The sequence below is a fragment of the Bos grunniens genome, chromosome X (genome assembly GCF_055505025.1).
Source record: "Bos grunniens cultivar Pamir isolate PY7600 chromosome X, Bosgru_T2T1.0, whole genome shotgun sequence".
Taxonomy (NCBI): Eukaryota; Metazoa; Chordata; class Mammalia; order Artiodactyla; family Bovidae; genus Bos; species Bos grunniens.
The window spans coordinates 106,225,221-106,246,349 of NC_141194.1; the positions used below are offsets into that span (position 1 = coordinate 106,225,221).

Consider the following 21,129-nt stretch of genomic DNA (forward strand, 5'->3'; position numbering starts at 1 on the left):
GACCAGCTGAGACACTGTCCAAGCAGGCAGCTCGGACAGAGACTCCGGCCCCAGGCTTGGCCCCAGAGGCCTGCAGGACGCTTTTCCCTGCCTTTGTTCTAATTCCCAAAGGCTCCCTCCTCCCAGGCTGGGTGCGGGCTCGAACTTGCCCCGTCTATGCCCTGCCTTGGGCACCCCAGGCCAGGCCCGGCTTGACGGCCACGCAGGGCATATTGGTCCTGTCATCTCCCTGGGCCCAGGGGAGCTCGGGAGACGCAGGGAACCCACTGGGCTTCCGGGTGGCAGCCTCGCCCGCCTCCTCTGGGTCCTGTTCATCACATTGAGGCCAGATAGAGCATGGCAGAGTGCCACCAGTCCCTCCCTGCCCTGCCCCCTCCTGAAGGTTTCCAGGATGACCTCTGACTAATGCCGGCGAGAGCGAAGACGTGCCCTTGGTGGTGACCTATGCCTGGCCCAGGGCAAACAGAGGAAGTGGGCAGAGCCTCCAGGTGGCTCTGGGGTCCCCTCCGCCACCCCATGATCCTGCTCTGGCCTGGACACCCCCTGGGCTGGCTTGGCAGGTGGCCGCCATCAAGGAGGCTCTAGTGTTTTTCTGCTGCTTCTGAGGACTGGGTGAGGGGGGTTGGGGGCAGGTCAGAGGTGTTTTCTGTTGGCATTCGGGGGCCCCTGGAAACGGGTGCAGACAGCCAGCCTTGAGCACCAGCTTCTCCCACCGGGCTCAGGCTGGTGGCTCCCTTAAGCAGTGTTCTTTGCCCATGTTCTTGTGGGGAGTGCCACCCCCGTTTCCGGTGGCCTTCTAGGTGGTGTCTGCCGCGGAGGGAGGCTGCAGATGACACCCTCTGGTTGCTATGCCAAGGCTGAGAGCTTGTCCCACTTTTCCAGGAAGTGTTCCCTGACTACCTCGGCCTTCCTGAGCTTGCCTTGCTCTGAACTCCTGCAGGCCAAAGTCCGCACCGTGGGCCCTTAGGCTCTTCCCCGGGCTGGGCGGAGGGGAAGCAGCTAGCTGGGGACGAGAAGAGAGTGACGGGGATGGCCAACTCTTAAAAGTGGGAAGCATGGTGCCCACCTCACTTAAGACTGGAGGGCCAGCTGTGGGCACTGCCCCCTCCAGCCCATTCTGAAGGCTGCTTTCAGCCGGCAGCCTCTGCTCAGAGTGGGGCTGTAAGCCACTGTACCCAATAGTCTTCCCTGCCTTGCTTGCACCTCTGGTAACCTCGTGGGCACCACAGGGCTGGGCTGATCCATACCCTGACCTGTCTCTCCCACTGCTGGTCCGCATGTTCTCTGTCTGCTGCAGGGACGGGTTCCCTAGTTAACAGGACCCAGCCAAGCAGCATGACCTCTGTCAAGTGCCCCTTACTGCACTGTTGATGTTTTCTGACTCTTTGGTGGCCTGGTGGCAGGTGGCCTGGAGGCCATTTGGCAAGAGGTGACAAGGATGTGAGCCAAGGCACGGCTACAGCTAGAAGAATGGAGATGTGAAGGAGCTGGTGTGACTCAGGGTCAGAAGACCCCCCTGGAGGAGGAAACGGCAACCCACTCCAGTATTCTGGCCTGGGAACTCCCCTAGACAGAGGAGCCTGGTGGGAGGCAGACACGACTGAGCACATGCAGGGTGGGGAGTGGCGAGGGTCTGGGGCGGTAGGGACTGTTGAGTTGGAGGGTGCGAGGGCCTTCTTGGGAAAGCCACACTGGTGGTGCTGAGCTGCCAGCGCACAGGCTTCTTGGGGTTGTAGGTGTGGCGAGAGCAGAAGCTTGTAGGATGAGGAGCCTTTCAGAGAAGGGTGGGACAAGGGTTGGGTTGGCAGGCCAGGCGTTGGCACTGCAGGGGCTGGGCCACCATCTCGCCAGGGAGGCATCTCTGCCAGCTGAGGCTCCAGAGGCCCAGGTTGACTTGGGGTGGGGCCTACTCAGCTGATATTCCTCCCCAGGCTCCGGTGACTTGCACCCTGTCCAGGTTCTCCTTGGTGACCACCAGAATGTTTGCTTGTGACTGGCACAAGCCAGAGCCCACCCCTGGCTGTCCAGTTAAGAGCTCAGGCCCTCCCCTCACTAAGGGGTCGCTGCCTGGCTAAACGGGGAATGGCCTGTGAGGGACTGAAGAGGAACCAGTTGTCCGTTTTCTTTGAAGGGCCACCCCATCCCTTCTGCTCAGGCTGGCATTCAGAGCAGGCAGCCGGTGCCCTACCTTGACGCCCACCCCAGGAAGGCCCGCCTCAGCTGATAAGCGGACTGGCCCTGGCCACCTGTATGTCTGTGTCTCACCCCATCCTCCCTCCTGTTATTCTGGATGGATCCTGAATGGGTTTCCTTGGTCTACTTCTTCCCCGCCACACCTCTGAAACCTTGTGCCAAAGCGTGTGTAATCTCAGACTTCCCCCGGAATCATTTTCAGGATGGCAGTTGAATGGCAGTAAGTGCACTTCCGTCGTGTGCAGCCATCCCCATTGCACATCTCCTGAACTGTTCCCTCATTCCAAACGGACACTGTCCCCATTGAACACTAACTTCCCCCCTCCCCCCCACTTTCTTGGAATTGCACTCCTCAGAGAAGTCACACAGGATGTGTCTTCTGGCTGCTTTCTGCCACGTGTCATGTCTCAGAGGTTCATCCATCTTGTTGCAGGTGTCAGAATTTCCCTCATTTTTCAGGATGGAGCTCCTTTTCTTTATTCCTCTTTGCGGAGACGGGTTGCTTCCACCCCTTAATGCCATCCCGATCAGGTTTTTGCCTTTCCCTTCGCCCCAGATTTCTCATCCTGTGTGATCTTATCACCAAAGCTCCGACAGAGCCCATCACCCCCTCCTGACACCTGGAGGGGATGGTGGGCCCTCACATGTGTGTTCTGGGTGGTGGAGGGGTGTCCCTCCCAACTTTCCTGACTCTGCAGCCAGCTCCCCCTCTGCTCTGCCACATCCAGAGTGTCCCAGGGCCCCAGGGCTCGGTGCCTGGGCCAAGGCTCCCTCTCCAGCTGCCCAGGGACTCATCCAGGCTCGGGGCCGTCTTTATGTAATGAGAACTTCCAAAGTTCTGTCTACAGTGCAGACTTTATAGAACTTCAAACTCCGACTAGACATTTCTACTTGGTAGATAACACTGTCCCCTCTGAACCTCGTCTCCCTGGTGCAGAGCCTGGCAACACCACCCAAGAAGGGGTCCCAGCCATCCACAAACCTGTTGGTTGTTCAGTTGCCAAGTTGTGCGCAACTCCTTGCAACCCTACAGACTGCAGCATGTCCACAGGGTCAGTGATGTCATCCAACCATATCATCCTCCATCACCCCCCTTCTCCTGCCTTCCATCTTTCTCAGCATCAGGGCCTTTTCCAGTTAGTCAGCTCTTCACATCAGGTGCAGGCAGGTCACTAACCTGGTGACTTTGCACCTGCTAGTGCCCTGGTCCTGCCCAGTGACCAACCTTCCCCCGGGCCCTACCTGCTCTCAGAGGAGCACCCTTGAGAAGCTAGAGCCTGGACTTGACACCCACCTTCCCTGCTTAGTGCATTCCTCTTTAGTGGCCCTTGGTCCCCAAGTATGTCAGCTCCCTGCACTGTTCCTGGAACTGTGCCAGGTGTAGAGACCTCAGAACCAACACTTGCCCAGGGAAGCCACTCAGGGTGGGGAGGGCTCACACCCCATCATCCCCTGACTGCCCCCCCAACACCTGACAAGCAGGAGCCAGCTTTGGAAAATGACGTCTTTATTGCTGTTTGCAGTGGCTTTTAGCACAGTAAGGGCGTCCCCACTGGACCCTGGCCCTCCCCCAGCCCCACCCGTCCAGCCCATGTCAGGGTGTGAGGGAAGCCCCTCAAGGGCCCCCTCAGGACTGGACATGACACGCAGGGTTCAGTGAACCTGACACATGGAGGATTTGAGACATGGACAGGGTATCAGCCTGAAGCTCTCAGGTGGGAGCCATACCTAGGCTGGTGCCCACCTTGGGTCCCTGCAGTGGTGGTGCCTGTCCCAGGTGGTGCCCATCCCAGAGGGCAGGGTGGGGGCCAGCCTGAGCAGGCCAGGTGGGAAGCCACGGGCCCCCATGGTGATGCATCAGCCGACCCTGCCGACTTGTGGGGACACCCAGTGAGGCTCCCCCCAACCTTGCACTTTTCCACTGGTCTGGGGCTGGGGACTGCACATGCATACCCACACGACGGACTTGCACACTTGATAGCTTGAAGCTTCTGTTTTGCCTATGAAAATTAGATCTAGAAATTCACACTCCTTGGCTGGGGGGCAGAGGTATAAGAGGGGCTGAAAGGGATGGGGCGTGGCAAGGAGAGGGACATTGGGGTGTTTCTCTTAGAAATATACAAGCAGAAATCTCTCAAGTTTTTATAAAATGTGCAAAATACAAGCCTCATTTGCCCACAGGCACAACTTACACCTGGTATTCACCATTGCTGAGAGAGAAGAGATCTATACCCTATGTACTCACACACACGTGCACTCATACACAAGCTCACACAATTGATATTGGTGGCAATTGGCGCAGGAACCGAAGGTCCCGTTGCTGGCTGGCTCTCTAAGCGTCTAGATCGGGGATGGGGAGAGGGGTCTAGCCCAGCTGAAGTATCTGCCTTGGTTCTGTGGCTGTGCGCCCCACCTTCCCCCTCTGCTCTCCAATCCTGGGCCCCACGCTGCTACCTCTGGGGTGGGGGCCACCCAAGGGTATGTTGGGCAGAACCTGGAGAGGCAGGCAGGGAGCAGGGGGCTGAGGTGAGACTGCAGTGGGTACTAGCAGGGGCGGGGGGGGGGCGGTGCGCTGGGGAGCAGCGTGTGCACCAGCTTCGTTATGGGGGCGGGGAGGCATCTATTTTTGGTGGGTTGTGGTATTTTTTTGGTGTTTTATTAAAAATGGAAAAAAAAGTGAGTTATAAGCACTCTGGTGCTTCCTCCCCTCCCCCCACCCCAGGCAGGCAGACCCCCGTTGAGTGGCAGGGAAAGGCAAGCCCCCCGGGAGGGGTGGGGGGGGCTAAAGCAGGGATGCTATGGCTACAAGAGGGGGAGCTGGTGCCGGGGGCCCGTCACATGACGCTTTCCACCACCACCACCTTGCTGCTCTCAGACACTGGGGTCAGGGTGGTCAGGCCCCTGACATCCGAGTCTTGAGCTCTGTATTCCAGGTGGTGGAGGCCCCAGATGGGCTGCGTCAGGTGCTGCCAGCGCTGTGGGAGAGAGGGGCGTGCCTTGAGTGCCTGGGGAGGGGCCCCTGCTCACTCTGGGCCTCTGGCCACTTCCCGCCACCTGCCACCAACTTGGAGCCCCAGGCCTGGTCACTGGCCAGGCTGTGACGCCTGCAGTAGGGAAACTGGGTTCAGGGGAGGGTCGAGTGAGTGAGTACAGTCACTCAGTTGACTGCGACCCCATGGACTGTCACCCACCAGACTCCTCCGTCCATGGGATTTTTCCAGGCAAGGGTACTGGAGTGGGTGGCCATTTTCTCCAGGGGGATCTTCCCAACCCAGGGATCAAACCTGGGTCTCCCGCATGGCAGGCAGACGCTTTACCATCTGAGCCACCAGGGAAGCCAGTGTAGGGTTGAGTGGCTGTAAAAACAGAGGCTGGGGACAGGTCTACATGACCAGAGTCCCTGGAGGGACCACTTGTTTTCCATCTATACCCCATCGAGGGTGTCCCGGGCACCTGTCCTGGCAGCTGGCAGGATGGGCACCCTGGAGGTCCTGTTTGGACCAAGGGGGGGGGGGCGCGTGGACAAAGGGAGGCATGGGGCACTGACCTCAGCCATGGTCCCCTTGGCCCTGAGGAGGCAGCCCAGGAGGTGGAGGGGCACACATAGCATGGAGGAGAGCGCAAAGGCCCAGCCCACGGCCTCGCCCCACCACGGGTACACGTAGGTATTGTTGTAGACCAGCGGCTCATGGTAGACCACGTTGAAGATGAAGATGCCCTGTGGGTGAGAGAAGCTTGGCACTCATCCCCAGCAGCCATGGCCGGCTGGCCCCTGGGTGCCCTGCACCCTGCCTGGCCTTCTCCCTTACCATGCACACCAGTGGGGTGAAGAAAGACCAGCACCATTTCATCCAGGGGCAAGGTCGGTACCCGATCATGCAGGCCACATCATCCATGAAGCGATCAGCTCCTGCAGAGACGGAGGGCCAGAGCTCGAGACGCCCACCACCGCCCCTGACTGCCCCAGCCTGGCTCGCCTGTTGACCCCAACCTACCGTACACCCAGGCGACCACCACACACTCCCAGAAGGCCTGCCAGAGCAGCGTGGTGCCACTGGCTGAGTAGTAGTCAAACAGCTGGAAGACATACATCCCGCCCTGTGGAGGGGGCCGGGTCAGGGGGGCTGGTAGCTGGCCGCCTGCAAGGCGGGGTAGGGGTGGGCAGCCCACGTCCCACTCACACTCACATCAGTCACCATGGAGAGGTCGATGACAAAGCAGATGGTGCAACAGAGGGCCACGGAGATCTCCCTTTGGAATCGGAAGTAGTAGGAGGCTGGGAGGAGGTCCAGCAAGCCAGTGATGAAGCCTTCGACACCTACAAACTGTAGCCGGGCAACTCAGGCCAGGCCCCTCCCCTGCCCACCCACTGTCTCCTGGCGCCCAGGGTGCCCTAGGCCCACGACCACCCCCCATCACACACCTTGTAGGCCCATAACCCCTTGCAAACCTGGCTGTCCAGACCAAGCAGCAACAGCATGAAGAAGAACAGAGCTGCCCAGAGTGGGGCCACGGGCATCAGCGTGACGGCCCGCGGATAGGCGATGAAAGCCAGGCCAGGCCCTGAGGGAGAAGGTGCGGGGTGTGGACATCCAGAGCCCCCCACCCACATCTTGTCCCCCACCCCACCCTGTCCCCCAGCACCAGGGTAATGAACTACGGCAGGGTACCCTGTGGACAGAGGCCTTCCCACTTGTGGCAAAGCATCACCGGGCCTCTCCCACCCCTGTGTGTGCGCCATGCCAGGGACCATGATGGCAGGTTCCCGCAGGCCCTTGGTAGACTGACACCTGTAACAGGGATGTCTGGCTCAGCCTTTGGGGCCTGGGTTCCAGTAGCCATTGCAGTCACAGGTCCCCACGGACCCAGAAAAGGCCACCCTTTCCCTGGGCAACACTCTGGCAAGCAGGACACACCCCGAGGCCCCTGGAGAGAGAGAGATGGGGGCTTGGGGCTCTGGCCCTGAGCTGGAGGCACATCTGTGCCTCCCAGTTGCTCAGCCAGGCCTCCTCCTGGCCCATGCTGATGGGACAAATCAAGTTGGACTTTTCCCCATTTCTCACAATGGCTATTTGCGTGTGTTCATATCCGTGGTACAGCTGCGGCTCCAGAAGCCTGGCTGGGGCTTGGTGGGGCGGGGGGGGGGGTCTTTACCTGATTCTGCTACCTTGGAGATGTGCACGCCCTGTTCTGTGGCCATGAAGCCCAGGATGGAGAACACCACGAAGCCTGCAAAGAAGCTGGTCCCGCTGTTGATGAGGGCGAGTATGATGGCATCCCTGTGGACAGGGGAACACTCAGGCTCTTGAGACTGCCTGCCGCCCACAGGTGGGTAGGGCAGGGCAGGGGTGGCCGGCTGCGGTGCCTACTTGTAGCAGTTGTTGTTGAAGCGATTGTAGCTGCCCAGGGCGGTGAGGGCCCCCAAGCCGATGGCGTAAGAGAAGAAGATCTGTGTCCCTGCGTCGATCCATACCTGGAGGTGAGACAGGGAAGAGAAGGTGTGGGGAGCCCTGCTGGGGTGCCTGTCTCGACCCCGTGTCCCCGGCCACCACCGTGTCCCCTCCCTCTGCTCTCCCTCACCTGAGGGGATGCCAGCTTCGACCAGTCAGGCTTGAGATAGTAGATGATGCCATCCAAAGCGCCAGGTAGCAGCACTCCGCGCACCAGCAGCACAACGAGGACCACATAGGGGAATGTAGCGGTGAAATACACGATCTGGGGGGGTCGGGCTGCTTAGAGGGGGGTCCTGCTGGGAAGGCCGCAGTACCCCCCATGCTGGCCACTCAAACCACCGCCCCCTACCCTGCCTTCTAGTCAGAGCCATGGCTGCCAAAGGAGGCTGTGCTCAGCTGGGATACCGGCAGCCCCAAAGCAAGCAAGGTTAGCTGCAGGGAGGGGGCCAGGATCAGGTCCCATGCTTCCTGGGCCCCTGACTCTAGGTCATGTGCTCGCAAGGTCCTTGGGATTAGAACTCAGCCTGCCAGAGACAGGTAAGAGTGAGATAACACTGAAGGCGTCTGCCTCCCAAGCAGGTCTGCCTGCTCAGCAGGCTGTCTTATTTTGTGTCTGTTCAGTGGTCCCGCCAGCCGGACAGTGGGCCCCCAAAGGAGCAATGTGTCCAGGCTCCCCGCTGGGGTCCTCTAGGCCACACATCAGGGGATAGAAACAGGCAGTAGACCGGGTCTACCCACACCCTAAAACTGACCAGAACCCTAAACCAGAGCTGGAATCAACAGAAACTGGGAGGGTGGGAAGGTGGGACAGGGATGCCCCACCCCCAGGGAAGGGGCAGCCACTGTGGGGGCCTCTCCCCCTCCACTGGGTGGGGCTCTGGGGCTGGACTGAAGTACAACCCCTGATGCAGTCACCTCCTGTGGCAGCAGTGGTCCCTGGCAACTGCACCCCACGCCCAGGCAGTGGTGCCCAAGCCCCGGGGTCTCCCCCGGCTGTACCTTGCCTGTTGACTTGACCCCCTTCCAGACACAGAAGTAGACCAGCACCCAGCAGGTCAGCAGACACAGGGTCACCTCCCAGTTGAGGGCCCCTGGCACCTCCAGCCCTTCAGAGAGCCGCAAGACTTTGTTCCTGGAGAAGGAAAGCCTGTGAGAGTTGTGCCTGCAGAGGCCAAGAGACTGGGAGAGTCCTGGGTGGTATTGCTCTTCTGGCAGGGCTTGAGTCTAGCTGGTCCTACTGGTGCTTCTGGGAGGCCTGTGTTAAGTCCCCAGCCTGGGGTCCCTGCAGTCTGTGTGCCCGGACCCCCAGGCAGCCCAGCGCCATGCCATCCCCAGTAGGCCCAACAGCAGTTCCCGCTTCCCTCCCCAGGCGGGCAGGCACAGCCTGCTCTGCATCCCTGGTCGCATGCCTCCAGGGCAGGGTCCGGGACACACCCATGTGCATGTACCTGTACGCGCATGCACATACACACATGCGCATACACAAGCTATGTGCAGGAGGCGAGACAGACTAGGCCTGGCTCCGAGGTGCTTTGACTCACTCCCAGAACTCGATGACCGGGGACCGGCGGTCAGCAAGCTGGTCACATGTGAGGTTGGCCATGGTGGCATTGGCACAGTCTTCGTGGCGGAAGATCTCCACGCAATCGGGAGTGTTCCACGTGTGGCCACACGTGGCCCAGGGCAGCGTGGTGGTGAAGGACTTCACCAGATAATAGAAGCCCCAGGCCAGCACCATGATGTAATAGGTGTTGCAGTAGAAGACGATCACCATGGAGGCGTAGCCCAGGCCTGGGAAGCAGGGAAGAGTCTCTGTCCAGGCTCATCCCTGGCCAGGCCCCATTGCTCCCACGATCTCCTGACCAGGCACTGGTGATCCCTGCTGGGCCCCTAACATCCTGCTCCTCACATCTGCTGACTCTGACCCCCCTCAGTGCAACCAGACCCTTCTGTTGCTGTCCACCCAGACCCCTCCGAGCCCCCAACTTTCCTTGTACAAGTGCCCCATGCCAGGCAGACCTCTCAATCTGTGGCCAAAAATCAGATCCTCCCCCAGCCCCCTGCTTCCTCCCCAGCCCTCGGACAAGCACACATCCCATCATGAGAGGCAAGTCCTGTTTCCCTAGTCTCACACCTGTCATCCCCTGAGTCCCACTGCCAGCATGATGAGTGAAGGACGGGCAAGCCTTCACCTGTTTCCCGCCCCTCCCAACAGCAACCTCCCATACTCAGCAGCTGGGGGGTTTTATGGGGACCTGGGGCAGGGTGGGAGACAGTCACCCTCTCAGGGGCAACCTCAGCCAGTCACTTCATGAGTCTGTGCCACAGCCTAGGGTCAGCTCCTTCGGCTTTTCCTGCCATCGTGTCTCACACCAAGCCACCCTCCTTCCAGCCCCAAGGGTGGTGGGCAGGGCTTTCTCGCCCGGCGGGGAGGGGAAGAGGTCCACCACCAAGGTCACCCAGGTAGGTGGTCTTCAAGTCCTCGCAGCTTGAGGGCCACATGCCAAGCCTGGTGCTCAGACAGGATGAGGTTTTCTGTAGTGGGTACCATCTTTGTCCCAGGGGTGGAGAAAGGCAGAGGTCCGCGGGGGTCACACAGGAGCTGCCAGGGCTGCTCACCTTTGAACAGGGGGCAGATATTCCAGACGTTGATGCTGCCGGCCTTCATGAACTGGCCCAGCGAGATCTCCAAGAAGAAGATGGGGATTCCTCCAATCAGGGCGATCAGGACGTAGGGAATAAGGAACACACCTGGGGGGACAAAGCTGGAGGTGGGCACTTGCACAGGGTTGCCCCTTGGCCAGGCAGGGGACTTGACCAGAACTGCGGAAAGACAGTCCAGGGCCTTCCCAAGCCCTGGGGTGTGGGTGGAGCCCCACCTTCAGGCTCCACCCAGGCCATGATAACTTCCCACTGAGTGAATCAGTATAAGGGGTGGCCGCTGACTCAGGAGCCCAAGGTGAACAGTCTTGGCGGGGAGGCGGGGGGGCAGGCACCGAGCAGAACCCCATTTCCTTTTGGTTTCCTGAGAGCCCCTTTCCCCTATAGGGCTTTGGCCCCTACTCACCGAGGGTGAGCTAACTAACGGGCACGGCAGAGACACACACTTGTGGATACAAGCCACCCCTTGAGCTGCAGTTTGCTGGGCGGCAGAGGAAGGAACTGTGAGGGCATGAATGAGTGTGCATGCTCATGCCTGTTGGCTGTGGTTGGCACTCGGGCCCGGGGACCCACTGGGGTTGGGTAAGGGAAGGGAGCCTCTTGCCCGCACATCTGAAGGCCCAGGAAGAAGAGGGTGGGTGGGTGGAGTTGTCTACCAGTGAGCAGAGTGCAGGGTATGTGAAAGGGTTGCTAAGCAAGGACACGAAGTGAGCAAGTTGGGGGAGCCTGGCAGGTACAACAAGACAGGAGCGCCCAGGATGGGGGTGGGGGACCCCTCCCCTCCAGGCCCCTGACCCTTGGCCCAGCTCGCCAGGCAACTACTCAAAAGGCTAAGCTTTGGCTGCCGCTTGGCTGGGCCCGTGGTCTCTGCATCCTCCTGCTGTGACCTTGGGCCAAGGCCTTTGCTCTGAGCCTCAGTTTCCCGCCTGCTGCCTAGTCCCTGCGACTTTTCCCACCCCACCCCTGGGGCTGCTTTGCAGTCACAGGACACACGCGTGCCCATCGCTGTTGCTAAGCTGGGCTGGGGCGGGCAGGCATGGGGTGTGCATGCAGTGTGTCCAGCAATGGCGCCAGGCGGCCCGGGCTGCCGGCTTCCCAAGCCTGGCTCCGGCACCCAGTGTTCCAGGCCCAGGCTCGAGGGGAGGGGAGGGGAGGGGAGGCAAGAGGAAGAGAGAGAAGGGAAGGGAGGGGAAGTCAGGGGGAGGGACAGAGTGGCCCATTGTGTGTGTGTTCGTGTGTGCACACGTGGGGGGCCCGCACAATGTGCCACTTGTGTGCCTGATCGGAGGGGGCATCCAGGGCTCCTCACCTCTGGAGGCCTCCCCCCAGGCGGGAGGCCTCGCCTGGCCACCTCAGTGGCCAATCACTTGCGGGTGTTGGTGCTGGGGTGGGGGGCCGACACAGCTCGAGGCTTCCTTCGCAGTCCCCCTCCCCCACCACGTTGCCAGGCACATGACCGGCCAGGGGGGTGGCCGCCCGGCTGGGCCACCGAGCGGCGACGGCGGGTGAGGGGCGGCCCCCCGGCCCTCCCCTTCCCTCGCCACCCCGGGGGCCTCCCCACCCTCTGGACTTCGCCCTGCCGCCCCAGTGGGGCTAGGGAGGGGCCCGGCGCTCACCTCCGCCGTTCTTGTAGCACAGGTAGGGGAAGCGCCACACGTTGCCCAGGCCCACGGCAAAGCCCACGCACGACATGATGAAGTCCATCTGGCGCGTCCAGGTCTCGCGCGGCGGAACGGCCAGGAGGCTGCCGGGCGCCCCCAGGGCTGCGGGGCCGTCGCCCTTGGCCGGGGCTCCGTCGGGCCCGGGCGCGATTAGGGGGCCCTTCTTCTCCTCGCCGGACACGCTGTAGATGCCGTTCTCCGTGCTCTTGTTGGCCATGGCCGGGGGCACGGCGGCCCGCGGGGGCGGGCGGGCGGACAGGCGCGGGGTCGCCAGCGGCGCAGGGGGGGATAAAGGCCCCGAAGGCGCGGGCCCGCCGGGGGCCGAGGACGGCCGGACCGGGGGGTCGGGGCGGCGGGCGGGAGGCGGGCGGGGTGCGGGACAGCGGGGGCGGCGCGGTCAGAAGCAGTCCACGAAGCACTTGAAAGTGAGCCTAAAGAATCTCATGTGTGTCGGGGGCCCGGGGGCTCGCGGGCGGCGGCGGGGCCCGATCGGGCGGCGGCGACGGCTCCCGAGGCTCCTGCCCGCAGCTCCCGCGGCGGCGGCGGCGGTGGCTCGCCCGGCCTGAGGCTCAGCCTAGCGGGGGCGCGGGCGGCATCCGCAGCCCCCTGTCTGCAAGCGGCGGCCGGAGCAGGAGCAGGAGCAGGAGCCTGCGGCCCGCACCTCCCGCGCGCTCCCCCCCCACCGCCCGCTGCGGCCCGGCCCGGCCCGGCGCGGCTGCCCGACTCGCCTGCGGCTCCCGCGGCGGCGGCGGCCTAGGCGTTCGCCCCTCCTTCCCGGCGGCGGTGGTGGCGGCGGCGGCGGCGGCGGCGGCTTTAGCCGCTCTCCGGGCCGCAGCGAGCTCAGCGACTCACCACCGTGTTCTGATCTCGCCTCTCCTCTTTGGCCGGACTGCTGGCCGCTTATGAACCGTCTCCAAGGTGACGTCACTCTCGCCCCGCCCCCCGAGGACGGGCCTCGCCCCTCCCCCTCCGCGCGCCCTGGTCACCCCGCCCACCTCCTCCCGCCCTTCTCCAGAGCCAGAGACACTGCTCCCGCGGGAGGCCGCCCGCTACCTGGGGCGCCCGCCAGCGCCTCCTTCCCGGATCCCAGCCGCCCCTGATCCCGGGTTCCTCCAGGCCCGGAGCACCGTCCAGCCACCTCACTTGCCCTTCCCGCTTCGAGGCCAGCCGCTGGCCCGGCTACCTTCTCGGACATCCTGGGGCGCCCCCCGCCCCAACCTCCTTGCAGCCTGGCCCATCTCTGAGTCCCACCCGAGGTTGGGTACCAAGGCCTCCAGCTTCCGGGCCCCGTGACACCACCTCAGGGGTGCAGGCTGCTTCCACCTGCTGAGGCGCTGGGCCCAGCGAGCCCCCTCAGAAAGGCTGCGGTGGCGGTGCGGGGGTCTGTCTCCAGGCGTGCTGAGGGGCTTTGCCGAGACCCTGTCTCCTGCCCTTGGGCCCTCCACATCCCTCAGGGAGACAGCCTTGGTCTGTTAGTGTCCTGGTTGTCAGAGTGACAGCGCTCGCTGACTCTCCTGAACAAGCCGAGGGAAGCCTGACTGGCCGGTGGACAAGGCCGCACTTTTTCACCCAAGTGGACGGTGGGAGGGACTCCTGCGGCCCCTCCGCGTGCCCGACCTGCAGGAGACTGTGGCACTATAGGGTAAGGGTGCCCTCTGGTGCTTGGCAGGTGCACGGACCCTCCCCCCAAAGGCCTCCGCTCCACGCTTTTCTCTCCCCAGGGATCAGCAGGACCCAGGTTGTTCAGCTGCTTCCCCAGCAGCCCTTGAGCCGCCTGTTTGGAATTTTCCAGGACTGAGAGTAGCCCCACGAGGGGGCAGGGAGGGGTTACCATCATGGCTGCAGATGCGCGCTGTGCCCACCCCCAACCCCCTGCCCCCAGTCCCAGGCTCCCCCGAGCGTGCCACCCTGCAGTCCCCAGATGGCTCATCCCGTTAAGCTAAACCCTCAGCCTTCCGGGCGGCTTTAGGAAGAAAAGCAGTTCCGGTCCGAGCCAGCTTGAGCTTGTTAGGTGAGGGAGGGGCAGCGTCGCTCAGGGAGCCTTGACTGGCCGCTGGGGTAGACAGGCAGGGTCTCTGGGCTCAGGTTGGGGGCGGGGCCTGGAGCTCAGGGAACCCCTCTTCCCAAGGTGACGAGGGTCCCCTGACTCCTCAGGAGCCCCGATCTGGAGCTCTGGCCCAGCCTCAGAGTGAAGCAGCTTGGGAGACAGGCAACTGAGGAGTACAGGACCCAAAGATGGCCTGAGGAAGCCAGGGCCCAATCAAGCACAGGCACCCCCAGACACGTTGGAGAGAGCAAAAGAGTATCTAAGCAAAGCAGGCAGAGGGGAAGGGGCAGGATGCCATTTGCAGGCCGGGTGGGGTGATGCCTCTAAGGGGAGGCATCAGCTGTGGCAGGGACCTGGGTGACGTGACTGCTGGGACAAGTTCGGGAATGGTGAGGTCTTGGCTGGGGCAAGGAGCCTCCAGAATGTAACAATTTGCTTGTTCTGAGGAAGTTGGCGGGGAGAGGGATTGCAGGGCGGAGGACGATATGGTGAACTGCTGGCACTTTCTGAGGAGGACACAGGGTGAATCGAGCAGAGCCAAGAGTGGGGGCCTCCTGTGACCTTGCCGGGAGGGCGGGGCACATGTATCAAGGCCAGCGGCAGGACGGGAGGGAGCTGTCACCTGCCTGCCACGATCATGGTGGGGTCAGAGGCTTCTCAGGGAGAGGTGACTGGGTCCTAGAGAACTCTCAAGGGTGAGCTGGCTGCGGAAAATGGCTCCAGCTCCTTCAGGGACCACCTCCAGCCACTTGGAGCTGGGGTGTCCGCATTCAGGGGCTGCAACAGGCTGGTTCCAGTGGTTCCTGACACCACCTCCCGCCTCCCGGGACCCCACGTGACCCCCTCCTGTGACCCACGCTTCTCTCAGCAGCACAAATCTGACCAGGCCCTCCCCACATGTCCTCTCCTGTGGTTTCCTCGCACCGAAGATCCACCTAACATTCGTGGAGCTGGCCCATGGGCCACGACCCGGGGTGCCTCTTCCTTGCCTACCACCTTCTGGTCCTGCAGGGTTCAGCTCAGCTGCTCTCTGGTCCAGGAAGCTGGAGAGGAGGCTGAGAGGGGCCTTGACCCAAGCGCATACCCACACAGCCTTCCACGTCCAACCGAGGTGAGCTGGCCTTTGGAGACACATGGAGTTCATGGACTGGTCCTCTGGTGTGTGGACCCCAGCAGCCCGTGGGAGTGCCCCAGCAGACAGGGAGGTCTCCAGTGTTTGAACACAGGCAGAGGGGTTTCCAACCCTCGGTGGGGTCTCAGGGCTTTGTCAGACCTCCCTCTGCTGCAGCAGAACCTCAGCTGAAAGCCAGGAGGCTGTCCTCCACTGGACCCAGGTATTGATGGCCCTTCCAGTCAGTTCAGTCACTCAGTTGTGTCCAACTTTTTGTGACCCCATGGACTGCAGCATGCCAGGCCTCCCTGTCCATCACCAGTTCCTGGAGCCTGCTCAAACTCATGCCCATCAAGTCGGTGATGCCATCCAACCATTTCATCCTCTATCTCGCCCTTCTCCTCCTGCCTTCAATCTTTCCCAGCATCAGGGTCTTTTCCAGTGAGTCAGTTCTTTGCATCAGGTGGCCAAAGTATTGGAGCTTCAGCTTCAGCATCAGTACTTCCAATGAATATTCAGGACTGCTTTCCTTTAAGACTGACTGGTTGGATCTCCTTGCTGTCCAAGGGATTCTCAAGGGTCTTCTCCAACACCACAGTTCAAAAGCTTCAATTTTTCAGCTCTCAGCTTTCTTTATGGTCCAACTCTCACATCCATACATGACTACTGGAAAAACCATAGCTTTGACTAGATGGATCTTTGCTGGCCAAGTAATGTCTCTGCTTTTCAATGTGCTGTCTAGGTTGGTCATAGCTTTTCTTCCAAGGAGCAAGCGTCTTTTCATTTCATGGCTGCAGTTACCATCTGCAGTGATTTTGGAGCTCCCCAAAATAAAGTCTGTCACTGTCTCCATTGTTTCCCCATCCATTTCCCATGAAGTGATGGGACCGGATGCCATGATCTTCGTTTTTTGAATGTTGAGTTTTAAGCCAGGTTTTTCACTCTCCTCTTTCACCTTCATCAAGAGGCTCTTTAGTTCTTCATTGCTTTCTGCCATAAGGTTGGCCCTTCCAGATGGGTTCCCAATCACTCCTCCTCTGTGAGATGCAAAGCATTCCTCAGGAAGAAGCCACAATTAGACTGTGGGTGAGAGGGAGGAGGTGAAGAGGAAGGGGAGGGGAGGAGGGGAGAACTGGAAAGAGGGAAGGCCAGTCCGGGGGGCTCCCATTGTCCAGGGAGGCCTGGGAATTCGGGCTGGGGATTGGACCCAGTGCTGGTTCCTACTGGGGTCTTCGGAGTAGTGGGTTGAGTGGGAGAGCACCCTGCCCTGGGGTGACTGGTTATGCCAAGAGGGTCTCATAGCTGGAGACAGGGTGGGGGCAGGTTGGGGGCTCCCCCTCTTTGGAGGCTGGCAGGCACAGGAAGCTTTGGAGTTAGAATTAGCTGGGAACAAAGGAAAAACTGGCGTCTACCTTGAAGGGCTTTGTGCTTCCAGCCACTGGGAAGGGGAAGAAAGGTGCAGGCTGCCCGGTGGGCTGGGGGGAGGGCCACCCGAGAGGCTGGAAGCCTGTGGAGGCTGATGGTGGACAACCTACCACTCCCCAGCCTGCACAGCACGCTGGTCCAACAGCTGTGCTCATCCACACAGACCTCCCCCAACAGGATTTTTAAAATTGGTTTCTGTGTTGTAAATGAACTGTCTTTTTATCAGAAGAGCTTTAGAGGCACAGACCAACAGCAGAGCTAGTAGTGAGAATTCCCACCCCCACTCCCAGCTTCCCCTGTTACTAACACTCTCCGTTGCGTGCTCCCGTTGTTACAATAATCAACCAATGCTCTACATTGTCACCCACTGAGGTCCAGTTTTCCGCCTTTGTCCTGGTGCCTGAAGCTGCCGGTACCGAAGACATGATGCCAAGGGACCCAGGGCGCTTTCCCTCTGCCTCTGTACGTTATGCAACCCGGGACCACACACCAATCCCTGCCAAGAAAGGGAGGGTTCCAGTCCACGGTCATATTCGTATTTCCTCATGTCTTTTTTCTGCCCCAGGATCCCACACTGCATTGGTGTCCCATCTTCTTTGGTTCCTCTGGGCTGTGACCGTCCTCGTTTTTGGTGTCTTGGAGGAGGTCCTGGAGGACTCCTTGGAGTTTTTCTGGTTTTCATATCTCGAGATAACAGGGTGATGGTTATTGAAAGGAAGCCCGTGGAAGTAAAGTGTCGTTCTCATCACACCCCAGCAGGACGTCATGCTTTCCACATGACTCCCACTGTCAGTGTTGACCTCGGTCACCTGGTCGTGGTAGTTCAACAGATGTCCCCGTTTTCATCCTGTCCTCTTGGGAATGAAGTCACTGTGCATGGCCCACCCTTGATGAGTGGTGGTTATGCTCCCGAGATAGGAAGAAAGGGGCCAAGGCACAATCCTTAAAGAATGACACACCATTGAGAAAAGCAGGATATGACAGAAACTGGTTAAAACTGATTATGTCCAAGATGGCAGAAGATTCTACTTTCAGTAGACCTTGAGCCCCAATGTACTGCATTAACATACTAAGTGACACACCCACAGGTGACAAGACAGTTCACAGGCTGACATAAAAGGCCAAAAAGAAGGCAATGGCCAGTTCTTGTCAGCCTCCACCGCTTCTCCAAAATAGTTGGGATAATCCTCCCCCTAGGTAGCCTATGAAGCTACCCAGCCCCTAAAAACTAAGCACCTATATTTCAGGACCACTGTCACCTCTGAGACACACTGCATTCTGCCTTTCGAGTGTGTTGTTTGCTGCTTAGTCACCAAGTTGTGCCCCAGGCTTTGCAACCCCAAGGACTGTAGCCTGCCAGGCTCCTCTGTCCATGAGATTGTCCAGACAAGAATAGTGGAGTGGGTTGCCATTCCCTCCTCCAGGGGATCTTCCCAATCCAAGGATCAAACCTGAGTTTCCTGCATTGGCATGTGGATTCTTTACCACTGAGCCACCAGGAAAGCTAAGGAGTATGTTTCTCTCTGTAAACCTGCTTTCACTTTATTCTGGCTCACTCTTGGATTCTTTCCTATATAGAGCCAAGGACCCTCACCCGAGACCTGGGCATGACTATGCTCTTATGGCCCGTTTTCCTGCACCATCTTTCCTGATGGTGGGACCTCAAAGGGCATAGTCTCAGTCCATCTGTAGGGCTGTGGCTCTCCTCTGTGGAGGGTGGCTGGGCCTCGTCCCAAGCCAGATAGATTCAAGTAGCCTCTCAGGTGGTGGCTGACACCGCCTGTGGAATCCAGCAGAGACCAGTTCTGGCCATGAAGGAGCCCGAGGCTTTTGTCCTTTCATCTTTCTCATTCTCCCCTATTGCTCTGTCTCTTAGGACTTGAGAAGATTCACCAAGAGAACCATGCCGGCATCCTAATTACGGGGGCAAATAAGGGGTAAGCCAAAAAGTTCGTTCGTTTTTTTCCCTAAGCTGGTTCGAGTAGCACTTAGTTGTCTTTAACTTCATTTAAAATGATGCTCTTAGATTCTTTGGTGACAGCTGTCATATCAGTGAGCATTTTTAAAAAAGCATCAAAATCAGTAAACGTTTGTGTAACCATTTTAATATTGAAGATGGAAGAAGAACAGCAACATTTTCAGCATATGCTGTATTATTTCAACAAAGGTAAAAAGGGAACTGAAATGCAAAAAAAAAAAAAAAAAAGATTTGTGCTGTGACTGATTGAATGTGTGGAAAGTGGTTTGTGAAGTTTCATGCTGGAAATTTGTCACTGGACAACACTCCTTGGTTGGGAAGACCAGTTGAAGTTGATAGTGATCAAACTGAGACCTTAACTGAGAACAATTAAATTTACACCACGCACAAGATAGATGACATATTCAAAATATCCAAATCAAGCATCGAAAATCATCTGCACCAACTTGATTATGTTAGTCACTTTGATGTATGGGTTTCACATAAATTAAGGGGGCAGGGGGTTGGGGGGAACCAAATTGGAACAGGGAATGGAAAGTGGATACTACACAATATTGTGGAATGGAAGAGATTATGGGCCCCGTGAAATGAACCACCACCAACCACACCAAAAGCTGGTGTTCATCCAAAGAAGATGATGTTGCATATATGGTGGGATTGGAAGGGAGTCCTCTATTATGAACTCCGGAAAACCAAACAATTAATTCCAAGCACTGCTCCCAATTAGACCAACTGAAGTCAACAGCAAACACATAATCTTCCATCAGGAGACTACAAGATCACATGTTTCTTTGATGACCAGGCAAAAACTGTTACAGCCTGGCTGGGAAGTTCTGATTCATCCACTATATTCACCAGACAGCCCACCTTTGGATTTCCATTTATTTCTGTGTTTACAAAATTCTCTTCGTGGAAAATATTTCATTTCCCTGGAAGACTGTAAAAGGAACCAGAAATAGTTCTTTGCTCAAAAAGCCAAACTGTTTTGGCAAGATGGAATTATGAAAGTGCCTGAAAAATGGTGGCTCAGATGGTAAAGCGTCTGTTTACAATGCGGGAGACCCGGGTTCAATCCCTGGGTCAGAAAGATCCACTGGAGAAGGAAATGGTCACCCACTCCAGTCAGTATTCTTGGCTGGAAAATCTCATAGAGGAGCCTGGTAGGCTACAGTTCACAGGGTTGCAAAGAGTCGGACACAACTGATTGACTTCACTTTTTCTTTCTTTAGTGGGAAAAAATGGTGACTATGTTGTTCAATAAAGTTCATGGTGAAAATGAAAAATATGTCTTTTATTTTGACTTTAAAGCCCAAGGACTTTTTTTGGCCAACCCACTCACTGGTGACTCAGTTCCCCTCTATGGATCCTTAGGCCTGACTCCAGCTCCATACTGGATCACAGTGTCAGTCTGGTTCTGAGACACCAGAACTGTGCTGAAGAACAACTTGGGGGACTCTCTGAAGCTTCCTTGAGGTTTTCAGCTTGGCCCCCCATGAGGGCTGTTGGGACTAAGGCCCTCATAGCACCCCCAAACAGAAGTTGCAGGCGAGCACCTCCTTCTTGAGGGTCACAGTCCCTTCCCACGCTAGGAAGTGCACCTTCCTAGTCCCACTCAGTCTTCTTCTTGATTTCAACCCCCTCATTGATGGTGTCACTGAAATGAGGGCTGTGTTCCCCACTGGCATCTCTTAAGGGAGCCCGGATACCCCTGCGTGGAAGCTGTGAGTGAACGCCTTCTCAGGGCACTTAGGAATCTCTCCTGGGAATGGTCGTGGGTTGGACACCTTCCCTCCTATCTTGGTTATTGCTTATGTCCTCCTTGTCTCCTGACTTCTTGGCCTTTCTCCTGATCCTTGAACCTCTTAGCCAGCTTTCCCAGCAGATGGGTGTTGCCTCTTTTACTTCTGAGGAGAGGGAGGCTCTTCTCCATCTCAAGGTCCATATCCTGAGGGGAATTTCAGCCTTGAGTTGTTATCACTGCCTGGTGGGTACGAACCAGCCCTACCCTTCAACTCTATTTGTTTCTCTTTTGTGGCAGTGATAAAGGTAACCTCTAGTTGACTCAGAGCCTAGGTCTCCTTCCTCCTTCTTGAAGGATTTAGGCCCTGGGACTCTGGTGGGGTTTTTTCCCCCCCACTAATCCAAGGGGCCTCCTCAGGCTAACCAACCTGGCACATTTGGGGTGCTCAACAGGGAACCCACGGTTGCCTTTGGCAAACAGACCCTTTCTCTCATGGCTGGACAGCCACAATCCCAGTTTTCCATGCTTAATTAAACACCTTTTCTGCCAAATCCCCAGAGTCAGGGACTGTCAGGGATCAGGCCAATTATACTGTCTCCTAAATTGCCATCAATGAATAGCAAGGAGACATACGAAGACCTTAAATGAACAGTGCAAAGAAATAGAGGAAAACAACAGGATGGGAAAGACTAGAGATCTCTTCAAGAAAGTTCGAGATATCAGGGGAGTATTTCCTGCAAGAGTGGACACAATAAGGACAGAAATGCCAAGGACCTAACAGAAACAGAAGAGATTAAGACAAAAAAAAAAAAAAAAAAGATTAAGAAGAGGTGGCAAGAATACACAGAAAAGTGAAAGC

General features: G+C 58.3%; 1 protein-coding gene and 1 non-coding gene across 2 annotated transcripts; both read right to left on the reverse strand.

The window, feature by feature from the left end:
* Window positions 1–3,683: 3,683 nt before the first annotated feature.
* SLC6A8 (solute carrier family 6 member 8) lies at window positions 3,684–12,846 on the reverse strand. Its single transcript, XM_086389589.1, has 13 exons — window positions 11,924–12,846; window positions 10,266–10,397; window positions 9,188–9,437; window positions 8,646–8,778; window positions 7,774–7,908; window positions 7,563–7,666; window positions 7,348–7,472; window positions 6,644–6,756; window positions 6,381–6,518; window positions 6,189–6,291; window positions 6,003–6,103; window positions 5,741–5,911; window positions 3,684–5,168 (listed from the first exon to the last, which is right to left on the reverse strand). The coding sequence occupies exons 1-13, from the start codon at window positions 12,183–12,185 to the stop codon at window positions 5,028–5,030; spliced, it is 1,908 nt and encodes a 635-aa protein (XP_086245715.1). The 5' UTR covers window positions 12,186–12,846; the 3' UTR covers window positions 3,684–5,027.
* A 4,091-nt stretch (window positions 12,847–16,937) lies between these two features.
* LOC147341061 (small nucleolar RNA SNORA57) lies at window positions 16,938–17,064 on the reverse strand. Its single transcript, XR_015159996.1, has one exon. It is a non-coding gene; the product is annotated as a small nucleolar RNA SNORA57 (small nucleolar RNA).
* Between the last annotated feature and the right edge of the window lie 4,065 nt (window positions 17,065–21,129).